Source organism: Periplaneta americana, chromosome 11 (assembly GCF_040183065.1).
Source record: "Periplaneta americana isolate PAMFEO1 chromosome 11, P.americana_PAMFEO1_priV1, whole genome shotgun sequence".
Taxonomy (NCBI): domain Eukaryota; kingdom Metazoa; phylum Arthropoda; class Insecta; order Blattodea; family Blattidae; genus Periplaneta; species Periplaneta americana.
In genome coordinates this window covers 178909249-178924694 of record NC_091127.1, presented here as the reverse complement: position 1 = coordinate 178924694, position 15446 = coordinate 178909249, and the positions used below count along the sequence as shown (strand labels likewise).

The 15446-nt window shown below is 36.4% G+C and overlaps 1 protein-coding gene across 1 annotated transcript in view; it reads right to left on the bottom strand.

The window, feature by feature from the left end:
* muc (dihydrolipoamide S-acetyltransferase muc) overlaps positions 1–15446 on the bottom strand; it is a 42006-nt gene that overhangs the window by 14714 nt on the left and 11846 nt on the right. The window contains exons 3-4 of the mRNA XM_069840566.1: positions 5336–5472; positions 2420–2683 (exon numbers count right to left, since the gene is read on the bottom strand). Coding sequence (XP_069696667.1) covers positions 2420–2683; positions 5336–5472 — 401 coding nt within the window. The remainder of the gene's footprint in view (positions 1–2419; positions 2684–5335; positions 5473–15446) is intronic.

The window sequence follows — 15446 nt, the reverse complement described above, 5'->3', positions numbered from 1 at the left end:
TCTTCTTTCAGACTGTTAAATAAGAAAAGATTCTCCTGATTGTTGACTCCTGGAGTGGATATAATAACAGAGATTGTTCCTTAACATCCCTTATTCTAGTATTCATTCCACTTTCGACTTTTCATTGGAACAAGTGCCTGGAAAATGCATGAACTTGTTCAACCTCTAGATGTTATTTCTTCCGTCCATACAAGAATGTTGTCAAACATACTACAGATATCTCTCTTCCTAGCACCAGATTACAATATATGGGATAGGGATAACTTGATCAAACTACAAGCACTTGTTCACTTCCAGTTTTCCGTTCCTTGCTTCCAATTTTTAATCAAAGATGCTTTTACAAATGAGGATATACATACATAGCTTATTTCATTAATGACTCCTATGCGGTATTGTTTTGATAGTACTGGTGATAACTATAACACTTGTGAAACACTTGCTTTTATGCCATATGCTCATTGTGCAAATTCTTATTACCATCATGCTGTAATTGATTTACACTATTGCAAACTATAAACTACAGACATGCAAATGCCTTGAATAGCTCATATTTATACATATATGACAGTGTATTGCTACATGACTTTTGAAGCTTCATAACTCTTAAACACATGAATGTCAGCTGAAATGGATTTCAGTTTTGAAGTCTACTATCTGCTTGCGTTCTATGATCCATGTCTGATTAAGCAAGTCAACTTACACCTGTACACTTCCCTTGTCAGTATAAGACTAACAAATCCCTGGCTTGACAGCCCATGGAGGGCCAAGGACAACTAGCCAACTGCTGGCCTCACATTCAATAACTCAGTGCAGATGAACAAACATCCACAAGTATGGGAGTAATGTGTGGTTAGCATGATTAAAAACAAGATGATAGGTGAAGGATGTATAACTTAAACAATTATACATTTTTCTATGGTAGTAACAAACTGAAAGACAAGAATTACGAATGGTATTTATGAACAAGCAACGACATTTTACTATTCGTGAAGATGTCTGAAGCAATAAATTAAAGAAATAGTTATGTATGAGTAAAATGTAAATATTTACATCTTATATTAATGAATACACCTCTAATTGAGGTTCTGGCTGATATGTACATCTATTATCAGGTAATATCTCTCACTTGATGGTATGTGTCAGAGGAAGAACAATTGTTTGTATACATTTGAAGTTTGATTAGTGTAGTATGTTATTAGTCAGCGATTTATGGAATGGAGAGGAAATGAACTGGCCACCCTACCCCATTATCTCCTGGCTTAGTTCCTTCATGAGTGATGCCTTATGGTGTCACTTATGAAGTTCAGACCTCTCTTCGGACAGTTGACTGAACAAATAAAAAATAAAGAATAGGCACCCAAAGAAGACAAAGAGAATGAAATAAAGGAAGAATTCTACGAAAAATGACAAACCCTATACGACAAGTTTCCAAAAAACGAGATTATGGTAGTGAAGAAAGTTCTCAACTGCTAAAGTTGGACAAGCAAATCATTACAAACCTACAATTGGTATTTACAGTTTACACGAAGAAAGTACCGGTAATGATAACGGAACTAAGTTAATAAATTGAGGAGTCTAAAGCATAAGGGGTATAAGTGCAAGAACAGCACACATACTGACGAAGTAGAAAATTAAAAAAATATTTGGTTACACTTTCTTGAAGGATGAAATTAATGCAAGTATGGAAATACGTATCCAAAATGCCAACAGATGCTCTTTTCAAATCTTCTAAAAGTAAGATATTATCTAGAAAAGCACATGAGACATGGATTTTAACTTAAAATGAACAAAGACTTAGATTGTGAAAGGACATGTGTTATTCAGAGAGATTTTTGAGGTACCAAAAGATCCTCCGACATGAGACAAAAACAAAATCACTACGAAAAAGAATATTAAGAAACTAAGATATTTTCAGAATTATAATGACCCAGATATTGTTGCCAAAATTAAACAATGGACTCTGATGGACTGCACACTTCACTGGAACACCAGAAGAAAACAAACTTTAACGCGTTTCGAAAAAAATTTCTAGAGGAAAAAGATCACTGGGACATTTTGTATGTGTATCAAGATATTTCGGAAAAAGACACTGACTTTTTTTTTTAAATTTAATTACCGTAATTAGAAAATACTAAACTTAATCTGAAACATTGTATATTCACCAGTAAAGAACTTGGATGTGTTTATAAAGCTTAATAAAATAAAATAAAAACATACGATAAAGTGACAACTGAAGTTTATGATTGGAAAAATAATGATGTAATTAATAATTATTAATTACATTCAAAATCAAGAAATTGCTTATGATATACAGTGAAGGTATGCTGGAATTTTAAAGTAATAATAATAATAATAATAATAATAATAATAATAATAATAATAATAATAATAATAATTAAAGAAGTATATTTATCCATACTGCTAAATCAAGTCCTTTATCTGCTGCCAATCTCCTAGCCAGGGGACTGGCAAATAGTCTGTCACCATCTGATCGTGCTGGAGCAGATGCAGGAGGAACTGGAACTGGAATGGGTGCTGCAGGTGTAGATACAGGTGTAGGAGTAGGTGGTGAAGGAGGAGCTGCAGCTGCTGGGGCTGATGGCGCAGGTGCTACAGGTGAGTCATCTTTGAAGTCCTTGAATGCTGCCACGTCTGCTTCATTTTCCGTAATAATACACACCAACTGTTCAGAAAAATATAACTAATATTATAACATGAAAAATTATCTGGATGAATTGAAGAACAAGAAATTATTTTTACTTAGTTTAATATATCCATATCTCTCTCCCCCCCCCCTTCTTATCTACTTCTTTCTCCGTTTTTCTCGACCATTTCTCATTCACAATGAGGGAAGTGGGAAAAATCCAGAGGCGATGTGCTACCCCAAGATTTTTCCCTGGCATACCTCGATTTAAAAAGGCGTAGGCCAACCCCCCCTCCCCTCTCTTTACAATATACACATACATGAAATATACAATAAATTGTTTCATTTCGTCAGTAACGCGAGTCTTTGAAGCTTACGCAACACATTAAATTTCGTAATAAAATAATTTCAAGTTACTTCAGTTATTTACTACATCAGTTTGCAATGTCCTTTGAGACATGATTTAAAATAATGTTAAAGCTTCAAAGTGTGAATACTTAAAATAGTATCTACTGTATGAAACCCTATTTAAATAATAGATAAGTAATGATATTTGTCACTGACAAATATTTTAAAAGAATAAGATCTGATGACACAGTCACTAAATTGGCAACAATGGCCACCACAAGATACAGATCACATCCTTCTATACTTGAAATGCTACCTTGTTAAGCGTTCCAGGACATCAAATAAATGTGTCTAAATACGCGTTGAATACAGTTCCAGAAGGCTGTGGTTTAGATCTACGAAGCAAACTGTATTCTTTGCTGTGAAAGAATATATAAACAAATTTTTATGGATCATATTTTTTCAGTGACGGTATGTCATTTTTCACTAACAGTATGTGTTCCGGCCATAGAAACCAGTGGTGGTATTCCATACTGGCGCAAACCGTCTCACTTCCCTCACTGCTCATTCAATCTCATGGTTTTCTTCCACGGACACATGCGCACGTGCACACACACACACACACACATACATACACAAATTGCTTAAATGTGAGTATATATGATGTGCATCTAGAAAATAATAATTGCTATTTGCGTATAAAAAAGACTCAAAGTGCTATATACTTCTTTAGTAATACCTTCCTTTACTTTTCAAGGTAATCCACCCCTATGTAGATTTAAACACTTGTCATACAGAGGCACCAATTTCCTTCTCACAGAAGTTTGACATTTGTGCCACAAGCAGTTCAGAATGCCTATCTTAGTCTCATTGTCTTCACACTTCTGTTCACTAAGTGTAGAAGGGAATGGAAATTGCTTGATCCATAATCCAGGCTGCAGGAAGGATGATTCTATCATCTCCAATGAAATGAGCAGAGCACATCTTATGCATTCTATGTGAAGCTCAGTGTAGTCATACAAAAGCACGAGATTTTGAGCAGACAGTATCCTTTGTTCTGTATTGTGCATTGAAATTTCGTTAACAGTCTCACAATATCTCTCTGCATTGATTTTCTTTCCCTATGACATGAATTTCAAACTTCCTTTCAGTGCCAGAATACAGTGCACATGAATTTTTTTTATAAAATGACAATTTGATGGATGTCTGAACTTTGGCTTTAGAGAAGTCATTGTGCCAACATCGTAATGACTATTGTTTGTTCTTCAGTGTCATATTAAAAAAAAACATGTTTTATCACCTGTCACAATTCTTCTCAGGAACTTTTCTCTTTTTGTGTGTATCTCTCCAAGAAAACCAAGTACATGCCATCCAATGTTGTTTGTGGTTGTTAGTTTGTTTGAGAACCCACCACCAAGACAGTTCTCGAAAGAAAAAAAAAAAAAAAAGATGTCACAACTTCAAAAGAGAACGAGAAAGTTTCGGGAATTCCATAGACACATCTGATATAAATTGTCAGTATTGATTACATTTTTCATCTGCGATAGTGTGAGATCTTGATTGACTAATGGGAAGCTACTGCAATCATCTTGAACAGTCTCTGTGTTTTTTTATTCACTTATTATGTTTTTTCAATAATCTTCACAAATCTGCTGATGAATATCTGCTAGACAAACATTTTATGTATTCAAAAACCCTTATTACGGACCTCATTTCACTATTGGTGGGCCAAACATTGGCCTGAATATGACAGACACATCGTAGTTCAGTTCATATTAAATAAGTCCTCCTGAAATGTCGGTTTGTAAATGGATGAGAGCAATCAAGCATGCATGACTTGAGTATCTTTACATGCCCATAAGATATGCATAATTATAGTCCCGTCGCTCTAATTTCCGGCAGCCAATCACATTGCAGGTCGGCTACATTTAAATGTGTGCGTCTTGTGATTCGCTGATGAAGACGTTATGCATTTCCTAAGGGTGGATAAATACTTAATATAATCGCCCGCCATTTTGACTCTTTCGTTGGCGTTCACAGGAAGCACACGAGGACGTTATTTTCCGCTCAATTATTTGCTGAATTACAGTGCGTTTGATTTATTATCGTAGGAGCTACGACATTATAATGTTTAACAGTGTGGCAAATAGATTCCTCGTCTGGTAGCTCGGCAATGAAAGAACAAAAATGGCGAACGATACTACCTATCTATATTTTACAAAGCTTCACTTTCTAAGACGTAAGCTGGGAATAACAGCGTCGCGACTATAGTAATTACTTTCTAGATGCACATCATAGGTAAGAAAATTTGCTTCGATAATGGTAAAGACAAAAAGTAGTTACCTTGCCAACAGGTACATCTTTAGTGCCTGCAGGAACAAGAATTTTTGCTAAATAACCCTCTTCTGGAGTTTCAAAGCCCATTGTGGCTTTATCAGTTTCAATTTCTGCTAGTAAATCGCCTTCATTTAACTTGTCTCCTGAAATAGCAACGAGAAGTATTAGGTGAAGGTAATGACAGTGATGGAAATAGAGAAGGGGACAAAATAGGTTTTGAGAGAAAACATAATTTTTTTTTCAAGACCATACTAGAATAATATAGTGTTAAGTCTTTAATGGTGGGTGCTGGATATATTTTTGGATATGTTGTTGAAAAATACATACCGGTACTTATATAATTATGTGAATAATCAAGAATGTCAATATATACATTTCGTATCTACAGGGTGATTCACGAAGTTCTCTTCCAGTTTATAGAGGTGATTCTCTGAGGTTATTTGGAACAAAAAATGTAAATAAATTAATGGAATCACATTCATAATTACGGAGTTACGATACATTTTAGAAACGCATCACAGTGAATGGGGCAATAGGTACAGGGTGGCACACGAAATGTCATACAGTTTAGATTGTTTATATAATCTTTAATATACAAAATATTTCATACAATCTTATATTACATTACTCGCCTGAATATGCATGATTAACGAGCATGCAGGATGTGTTCAATATGTCCACCTTGTTGGCATATTACCTCTTTGAGGCAAACCCTGATGTTTCCAACCACCCTACAACACAAGTCCTCTGTCAGTCCCTGAAAGAAAGTCGTGATAACCACTCGCAGTTGCATTAGATTTCCTGGTTTATTGCGATAGACTGTCTCCTTCAAATCCCCATAAAAAATAGTCACAGGGATTGATATCCGGACTGTATGGCGGCCATATTGAACCAACCTGAAAACGTTCACGATATCGATGGGACATTACACGGGGCCCAAACTGTTCATGCAGGAAATCCAGAACAACTTTTGCTGTATGAGGACGAGCTCCGTCTTGCATAAACCATTGTGTCTCCATTGGTAGCCTTGTTGCATACAGTTGCAGAAGAAAATTATTTTGCAACATGTCCATGTAGCGCACATTGTTAATGGTGTCGTTGAAAAAGAAAGGTCCAATGATTCCATGACTGGAAATCGCACCCAACACACCCACTTTTTCACCATAATTTTTAATCTCATGCACAATATTAGGAGCTTCTCTCGCCTAAAATCTGACATTCTGCTTGTTCACACAACCGTTCAGATAAACGTACACCTCATCGAAGAACCACGTGTTATGAATCACGGCATCATTTTCTGCAAGAGCCCAAGCAGCAAACTGTACTCGCCGTTCCTTGTCATTCGCCGTTAGTTTATGCAGCACTGCAATTTTGTATGGAAATAATTTCAGATCAGCATGAAGTATCCTCTCAAGAGAACGGCAGAAGCTCGTCTGGTGGATTTAGCAGGACTTTGTGTCAAAGCCATTCTCACCACCTCAATATTCTCTGGCGTATGGACTGTGGTGACACGCAGTCGTTTCTTCTCTAAAACACTGCCACCAGTTTCAAATTTTCGGCTAGTCTGTACACTGTCTGTGTGCAGGGAGCCCACCTCGTACGAAAATAAACACTAAAACATTCCTGAGTCACGGCTACACTCTTTGTTTCCGCGTAAAACAACACTGTCTTCACTTTCTGTTTGAGCATCAACCGGCCCTTGTCTGCCATGTTTCACAAATCTCAGCGGGTGGCACTGCGCATGTGCGACATTGACAAATGCTGCCTTCTATTGAACCATGCATGAACAAAGGCTACTCGTCACAAAATTTGAAAGTTCTAAACCCAAAATTAAACGTTTTATTAGATATTTTCAGTGTATGATATTTCATGCGCCACTCTGTATGTTTGTTGCCATAACTATGCACATGTTGTTGATAGTCACTATTTATTAAGCTGTTATCTCTTGTGTAAGTTACATCACAATGCCTTACAAGTTTTCTTCTGAGGAGAATGCTGATATGGTGTTTATTTTGGGTGTGTTCTACATGTGCGGTTCACACCCATGCGGACCACTGCCTTAAGGCTCAGGGAGACATTTTCAAAAATATGATTTAAATCCACTCTAAATGAAAGAGACTGATACATAAACAATCAATTGTTTGTATTTTAATTATATTTTGAATTTTCGTTAGTGAAATCTAGAAATAGCAGTTTTTTTCTGCTGTTTTCAAATTACCGTAACTCTCTAATTATGAATGTGGTCTCATTAATTTATTTACATTTTTTGTTCCATATAACCTCAGGAACCATCTCCATAAGCCAGCAGAGAACTTCGTAAATCATTCTACATAAAGACACAACTCACAGCAGCATGTTCAAAATAATTTACTTTTGCTTTAACTCTCGAACTTAAATTTGCATCTCATTCCTTAAGACATCTGCATATTAGAAAAACAATAAAACATCCTATCAAATGAATAAATAAAAATAAAATACAGCCAAAGCCAGTGAACTCATTACTCAAGCAATGTCCGTGTTGCAACAAGTTCAATATATCAATATGCCTCTTAGGTTTTCCTTCACACAGGTCAAAATGAATCTTTCTTAAACTGATCAACTGATCATGGTTTAATAAAAATCTCTTTTTATTGCAGATAATAATGTACCGTATTTCAATTCTTATTTTTCTGAGAATGTGGCTCACCATTGGCTGAATGGCTAGAGCATCAGCTTTCCACGCTGGCAAAGCTGGGTTCGAATCCTGGCAGATCCAAGTGGAATTTATGGTGAACAAAGATGGTGCTCAGTATTAGGTTTCTGGGGAGGGGACTTCAGTTTCCTCTATTGGAATTCCATCAATGCTCCGTTAATCATCATCATAATCATAATCACCATCATGTAGTGCTATGTAGTTCACTTCCCATGGTGCATCGAGGGCAATGCCTATGGCAGCAAAAAGCACTAAAACTTTGACATGTCATTTATAGATGGGCACACTTCGCTCAATGATACAAACTCATGTACCAGACATCGGATTAAAAAAAATGTGAAGCATCTAAAAATGGGTGTGACGATGTAGCACACAGAAACGTATATTATGTGCAGGCACAGCCATATAGTTGATCGTGGTTCAGACTATAGTTGCATTCCGATTTCTTTGTTGACTGCATGGTGATTGTCCATTTTTTAATATACGAAACTAAAACTATCATTGATTAAAGATTCAGGAAGGATGATTGATAATAAATAGAACTACCAGTAATCCATCACTTAAATCGAATTGGTCTTCACAGGAATACAGTGTTATCTTCTCAGAGAAATCATTGATAATTTTTCTGCATGCTTGTAATCATTTCCTTCTCTTATCCTTGTGCACCTGTATCAACAGACGACGAGAGTTATAAGTGTTTTTCCACAATGGCACAAATAGCCTATCAACCATAAGAATTCATGTGCAACTTTTCAGTAGGAATAGATGTCACAGTACATTTCTACAATTTATGACGAACAAGCTACTAGCAGGAGTGAAAAAGCGAAGTGCAGTAAAGATTTATTACACCTGACGTGGAAATAGCTTTTGGAACATCATATGTCACATCAACGAAACTACGTTTTCAAGTCAAGTGATTTTTTTTTTTCATTTATTTTACAGCATTTTTTATCAAGAATAAAATTCCTAAGTAGCTACAACAAGTAATGTATGGCAAAATTGATATTTTATAGTTCTACAAAACGTAAAGTGAATCTAGATACAGACAAATAGAAATATTAGCTTCATTTAACAATTCCTCTAATGTTTGATTTCTAAAAAATTCTTTAAAATGTATAAGGTTGTTTAATATTAAATGAATGTGCTCTTCTGTCGCCATATTAAAACAAAAAGTATTTTGAATACCATTGAATTCAGAATGCGTGACGAAAAAAAACAGCAATTACCGTGTTTTTGTACTGTTATTGAGATCACAATTAAGGGTGTGCAGAAGTATCAAGTAGTAAGACGTAATGCTGCAAACCAGAAGATCATGGGTTCGATTCCCAATGGGGTCATGGATTTTTCTATTGATCTAATCTTTCCAGATGTGCTATGGCACTGGGGTCTACTCAGCCTCTAACAGAAATGAGTACCAGGAACATTTCCTGGAGTCCATTTTGAATCTTGCACACACTACTTTTAACACTTGAATATAATTAATTGATTAACTAGTGGACTTACTCGTGTTAATTATTAATTAATTAATAGTTAATTAATAATTAATACTAGTAAGTCCACTAGTTAATCAATTAATTATTTCCTGGAGAGTAAAGGCAGCAGGCACATAGGAATGACATCCCCACTGCCATTAAATGCATTGCCTGTAATGTAATGTTCCCAAGGGACATGAAACGCTTGTGTCAATTACGCTTTCGTTAGCCACTACCCATGTGAACGTGGTGCAGTAAGCTTGCTTATTTCGTCAAGCAGCTTACCATTCGGTCGTGATGGAATCAAACGTGTTTGATTTTCAGTCATGGGCCACCTGGCTTTGGTGAAGCAAGATGTCTTGTAAGCTTGCTTTTAGATTTGGTGACAATGGTACAATATGATTTTTGGAACTGTAGCAAATGGAACCTGTTCTTTATAATCCAACATTGGACGAGTACCAGGATCGTGATAAGCAGGTAGCAGTGGTTAAACAAATACTAGTATCTGATACCCTAAATATATCAGCATTTGGACCGAACAAAGTTATAATGAAATTTAAAAACTTGAGAAGTTCTTTTGTCAGAAACTAAGAAAATCTCTGAGAATGAGAGATTAAGAAAGTTTGTCGATAGGATCTACAAACCTAAAATTGGTTGAACGATGAAAGAGTAATGGAATGGAGAAAAATTCTCTCCAGCGCAGGATTTTTTTCTCCATTCCATTATTCTTTCATCATATGATGACGCAGAATATCTGCATGGAAATATCGTATGTACTTCGGTACATTAAATAATATATATGATATGCGTAAATCACTTTATGATTTAAGATGGCGCTTATTCCGTCGGATCCTGGCCAACTAGTCACTCATAACGAGTGCACCTCAGCACATGTGTGGACTTCAGTCTTACGTTCATAGACATCTATGACGTAGTGCAGAGGGCGGCCACGAGAGGGAACCCAAGAGTTGGAGCTTAAACTGAGACGATTCTGTCCGACGCCAGGGTGGGTATCCGGTGTGGCTTAGTGGATAAAGCATCAGCACGTAGAGCTGAAAAACCAGTTCAAATCCCGGCGCCGGAGAGAATTTTTCTCCGTTCCATTCATCGTATGATGACGCAGAATATCTGCATGGAAATATCATATCGTTGCCTGAATGCAAGAACTAGGTAACTCGAAATTTGCGTTTTTTAGTTACCTCTTCTATAGCATAGCAACAATGGCACAAAATGTAATCTAGGATCTAGGTAACTGATCGAACGATACCAGCAACATCTATTTTCCAATATAACAAATAGGTAAAAGAAAACGAGATATATTTCCTTAGTGAAATAAATAAGTAAATAGGCGATGTCACAAAATATGAAAAATCAAGTTACCTAGTTCTTGCATTCAGGCGACGATATGTACTTCGGTACATTAAATAATATATACTAAAATTGGTTGGTTTATGAAAACGAACTCTTTCATTCGACATTCTAATTTTGTTTTGATAGTTATTGCTTGTCTCACATTTATGTCACATTTCGTTACTAGAGGTAAAACTACCTCTGACAAATCTTCAGACTGTAACTATGTCATTCTTATCGAATTTGTTTAATCCTCAGGGTGATTTTTAAGTTCTTCCTTCAATAAATGTGGAAGCTCCCAAAGCTTTGCGTTGTGGTATCCACTGCCTAAGCCACCATCTCCTTCTCCTGCGTTTTCTTCGTTGCAAAAAATGAAAGATTTCATTTGCTAAAACTGAACACATAACCACACATCCTTCAGCAACTAAACTATCCATGGCCACATCTCGACCAACTACTTCGTTCCTTCCATGTGAACAAACCATGCTTTCCAGCAAGCAGGAACCACAACAGTTAAGTTGATACAAGCATTTCACGCCCTGTGGGAATGCTGCATAAGGGTGGGAGCCTTAAGCTCTCGCCACCTTCTGGGCCGTTTTGTTCTATCATGGGGTTGACTTTACCTTTATCTTTATTCGAGACACAATTAGTGCAAAAGCAGCTGCCATGATGTTACGTTAAGATGTTAATTATTGTAAAATCTAATAGAGATATCCTTTCATCCAAACTATAACGAATATAGTTTTCAGTATTTCATTTCACTTTTCACTGAATATTACCATTATAACATATATTTACATAGTTTCAAATTCAAAAACTTAATATATAAAAATTGCTTAAGAATTAGACATGTGTTTTCACGCGTAATATTAAGTACAATGAGGTGCTTTTCATACTGCCATTTTACATGCATAAACTACAGTACAATATGTCCCAAAATTATTGCTCCAATTTTAATATGATTTATTTTGGAAAGAATCTGAGCTGTAGGAAGGCGCGCTTTTTTTTTACAGAAGACCTGAAGATTTACACTGCAGCTTGATGTTTATTGTGCTTAACACTCCTGTTCTGTGAATGATACTTGTAGCCGAACTGCCAGACTCTTGTACAAGTTTAACATGCTGCACCATGGATATGACCCAGGCTATGGTATGGATGATATGTGAATTAATGATAGCAAAATGAGCCCGAGGTCCAACCCCGAAAGTTACCCTGCAATTCTGCTTTAATTGGTTGAGGGGAAAACCCCGGAAAATCCCCAACCAGGATTTGAATCTGGGCCCACTCATTTCAGTCAGATGTGCTAACCATTATTCCACAGCAGTAGAATTAGGAAGACAGTTAGCTTTAATAGACAGCTAATATCTCCTAATTTATTAAGCATACATCTACCATATGTGCATGCAATAACTACTGTTCGAAAATGGGACTATCAAAACCTCATGTCCTGAATTTCGCAGTTCGTTTTATTGTAACTGCAAGAAGAGGAAGACGAGTTCATTTTTCAGCAAGCTGGTGCATCACCTCACTTCCACTGTCATGTGTGTGAGCACCTCAGCATCACCCTCAATGTTAGGTTGGCCATTGCACTGCCAAAGACCAAAACTTGATGAGGTGGCTTCCATACTCAGTTGACCTAAACATCTGTGATTTTTTTTTTCCTGTATGGGGTACTTAAAGGCTAATGTTTACATTCCTCCATTGGCCAATAACCTGCAGGAGCTATGGCATCACATCACAGTTGTGGTGCAGGTGATAGATGATGACATGCTGTGCATTGTGTAGGAGGAATTGGGATATAAGAGATTCACTTGTAAGATATCGAACAAAACTTGGACAGACAGAGAGATAATAGTTAACAGAGATAAAGTATTGTGAAATCGGAGCAATCAAATGGGGACACAGTGTAGATAAAGCTTATTTCTTTACCTAATTTTTTACATTTAACAATAACAAGAGGTCAAATGACTTTGTTGTCAAATGCCTGGCATTAGAAAACAACAACACAACATTTAACAATAATCTCCCCACTATTTTCAACATACTGGTATGGCACAAGTTTTTCTCTTCCCTGATACGACATGATATTACTTTGTAGTATAATTAACTGGCTTGCATAGAATAGGGTAGGGATTATGTTACTTGTTAAATTTACGTATGGTGTGGAAAATTTTTCATTTCCGTAGTGTGGGGTATGACGTACATTTAATATGCATTAGTCTACGTTGATGAATGTGGAGTAGGTAGGTTATGTGTCTTAAGTAGTTTTGGTTTGTTCAGGTTAGGTTTCTTCGGAACAGGTTGGGTAAGTTAACTTTGATTGTGTGTGAGTAGATAGTTTAGGTGGATTAGTTTAATTACGGTAGGGTACATTAGGTACTTTAGATTATAAAGGATTAACTTAAGTAGGTTAAGATACATACAGTATATTCTTTTGAGGAGATTAGCTCCGTACGTAGATGAAATATTGGGGATCATCAGTGCGGTTTTAGGCGTAATAGATCGACTATTGATCAGATTTTTTGTATTCGACAAATAATGGAGAAAAAATGGGAGTACATCAGTTATTCATAGATTTCAAAAAGGCATATGACTCGGTTAAAAGGGAAGTATTATATGATATTCTTATTGAATTTGGTATTCCCAAGAAACTAGTTCGATTAATTAAAATGTGTCTCAGTGAAACATACAGCAGAGTCCGTATAGGTCAGTTTCTATCTGATGCTTTTCCAATTCACTGCGGGCTAAAGCAGGGAGATGCACTATCACCTTTACTTTTTAACTTCGCTTTAGAATATGCCATTAGGAAAGTTCAGGATAACAGGCAGGGTTTGGAATTGAACGGGTTACATCAGCTTCTTGTCTATGTGGATGACGTGAATATGTTAGGAGAAAACCCACAAATGATTAGGGAAAACACGGAAATTTTACTTGAAGCAAGTAAAGCGATCGGTTTGGAAGTAAAGAAGACAAAGTATATGATTATGTCTCGTGGCCAGAATATTGTACAAAATGGAAATATAAAAATTGGAGATTTATCCTTCGAAGGGGTGGGAAAATTCAAATATCTTGGAGCAACAGTTACAAATATAAATGACACTCGGGAGGAAATTAAACACAGAATAAATATGGGAAATGCGTGTTATTATTCAGTTGAGAAGCTTTTATCATCTAGTCCGCTGTCAAAAAATCTGAAAGATAGAATTTATAAAACAGTTATATTACCGTTGTTCTTTATGGTTGTGAAACTTGGACTCTCATTCTGAGAGAGGAACATAGGTTAAGGGTGTTTGAGAATAAGGTGCTTAGGAAAATATTTGGTGCTAAGCAGGATGAAGCTACAGGAGAATGGAGAAAGTTACACAACGCAGAACTGCACTCATTGTATTCTTCACCTGACATAATTAGGAACATTAAATCCAGACGTTTGAGATGGGCAGGGCATGTAGCACGTATGGGCGAATCCAGAAATGCATATAGAGTGTTAGTTGGGAGACCGGAGGGAAAAAGACCTTTGGGGGGGCCGAGACGTAGATGGGAGGATAATATTAAAATGGATTTGAGGGAGGTGGGATATGATGATAGAGACTGGATTAATCTTGCACAGGATAGGGACCGATGGCGGGCTTATGTGAGGGCGGCAATGAACCTTCGGGTTCCTTAAAAGCCATTTATAAGTAAGTAAGGTTAAGATACATAAGATTTGATTAGATTCAGATATTCGCTCATCAAAAGCCATATAGGCCTACTAATACTGGGTCTATTTCTCTAGCTAATACCATAGTCTCTTAAGAAATTAACGAGTTCATCATTATTATTGCATATCTTACCTATGAACTTGGCCACTGACATCTGTCAAACTCAGCAAGTCATTTTAAGCCAATTACCTAATCATGTTTTCCACTCAATATAAATAACATACACTTGCTCAGTATTCAAATATGACTAAGCAGAATTTCTTTTTCAAAATGGCTTAGTTTCTCTCTTTGGATTCTGGACAAACTATACATCAATTAAAGTGATACACTGTGCTCAATTTCTTATCTCATCCACCAATCATATTTCCTTTCACACGATATCTTGCAATATGCACCAGTAATATCTACATGTTTGAAGGCTACAAAGACATCATTCTATGAATGGGAATTTTTATTGGAGCACTCTTTCATATTTCAATCACATTACTCTAGGTTGTGTCTTACTTGTGTTTTAGTAGAGGTGCAGAAAATTATATTCATATAAGACAGGTTATATTTGGAGCAAGCTGGGTGGGATTATATCTGTCAAAGAAGACACACTTCTCTTTCAAATACTTCCATTCCTCTATAATACGTCTGTCCTGTAATAATCGTCGCTAAAATAGAGGTTCTCAGGATTTTTACCGCAGCTGTCCAAGAAATTTTAAAAATTGAAGGTAACGATACACTGTATTGATCTGGTTTAAGATAACACCAACCTGAGAAGGATATCTCAGTCAGGTGGCCAAATGATGACAATGGAGCTCTGTGAACTGGATGGGAGAAGAACTACTATCAGGCACCTATGAACCGAACATTACTTTTCCTTTCAAAATCAAACATTTTCTATCCCTGAGAATGCTTCA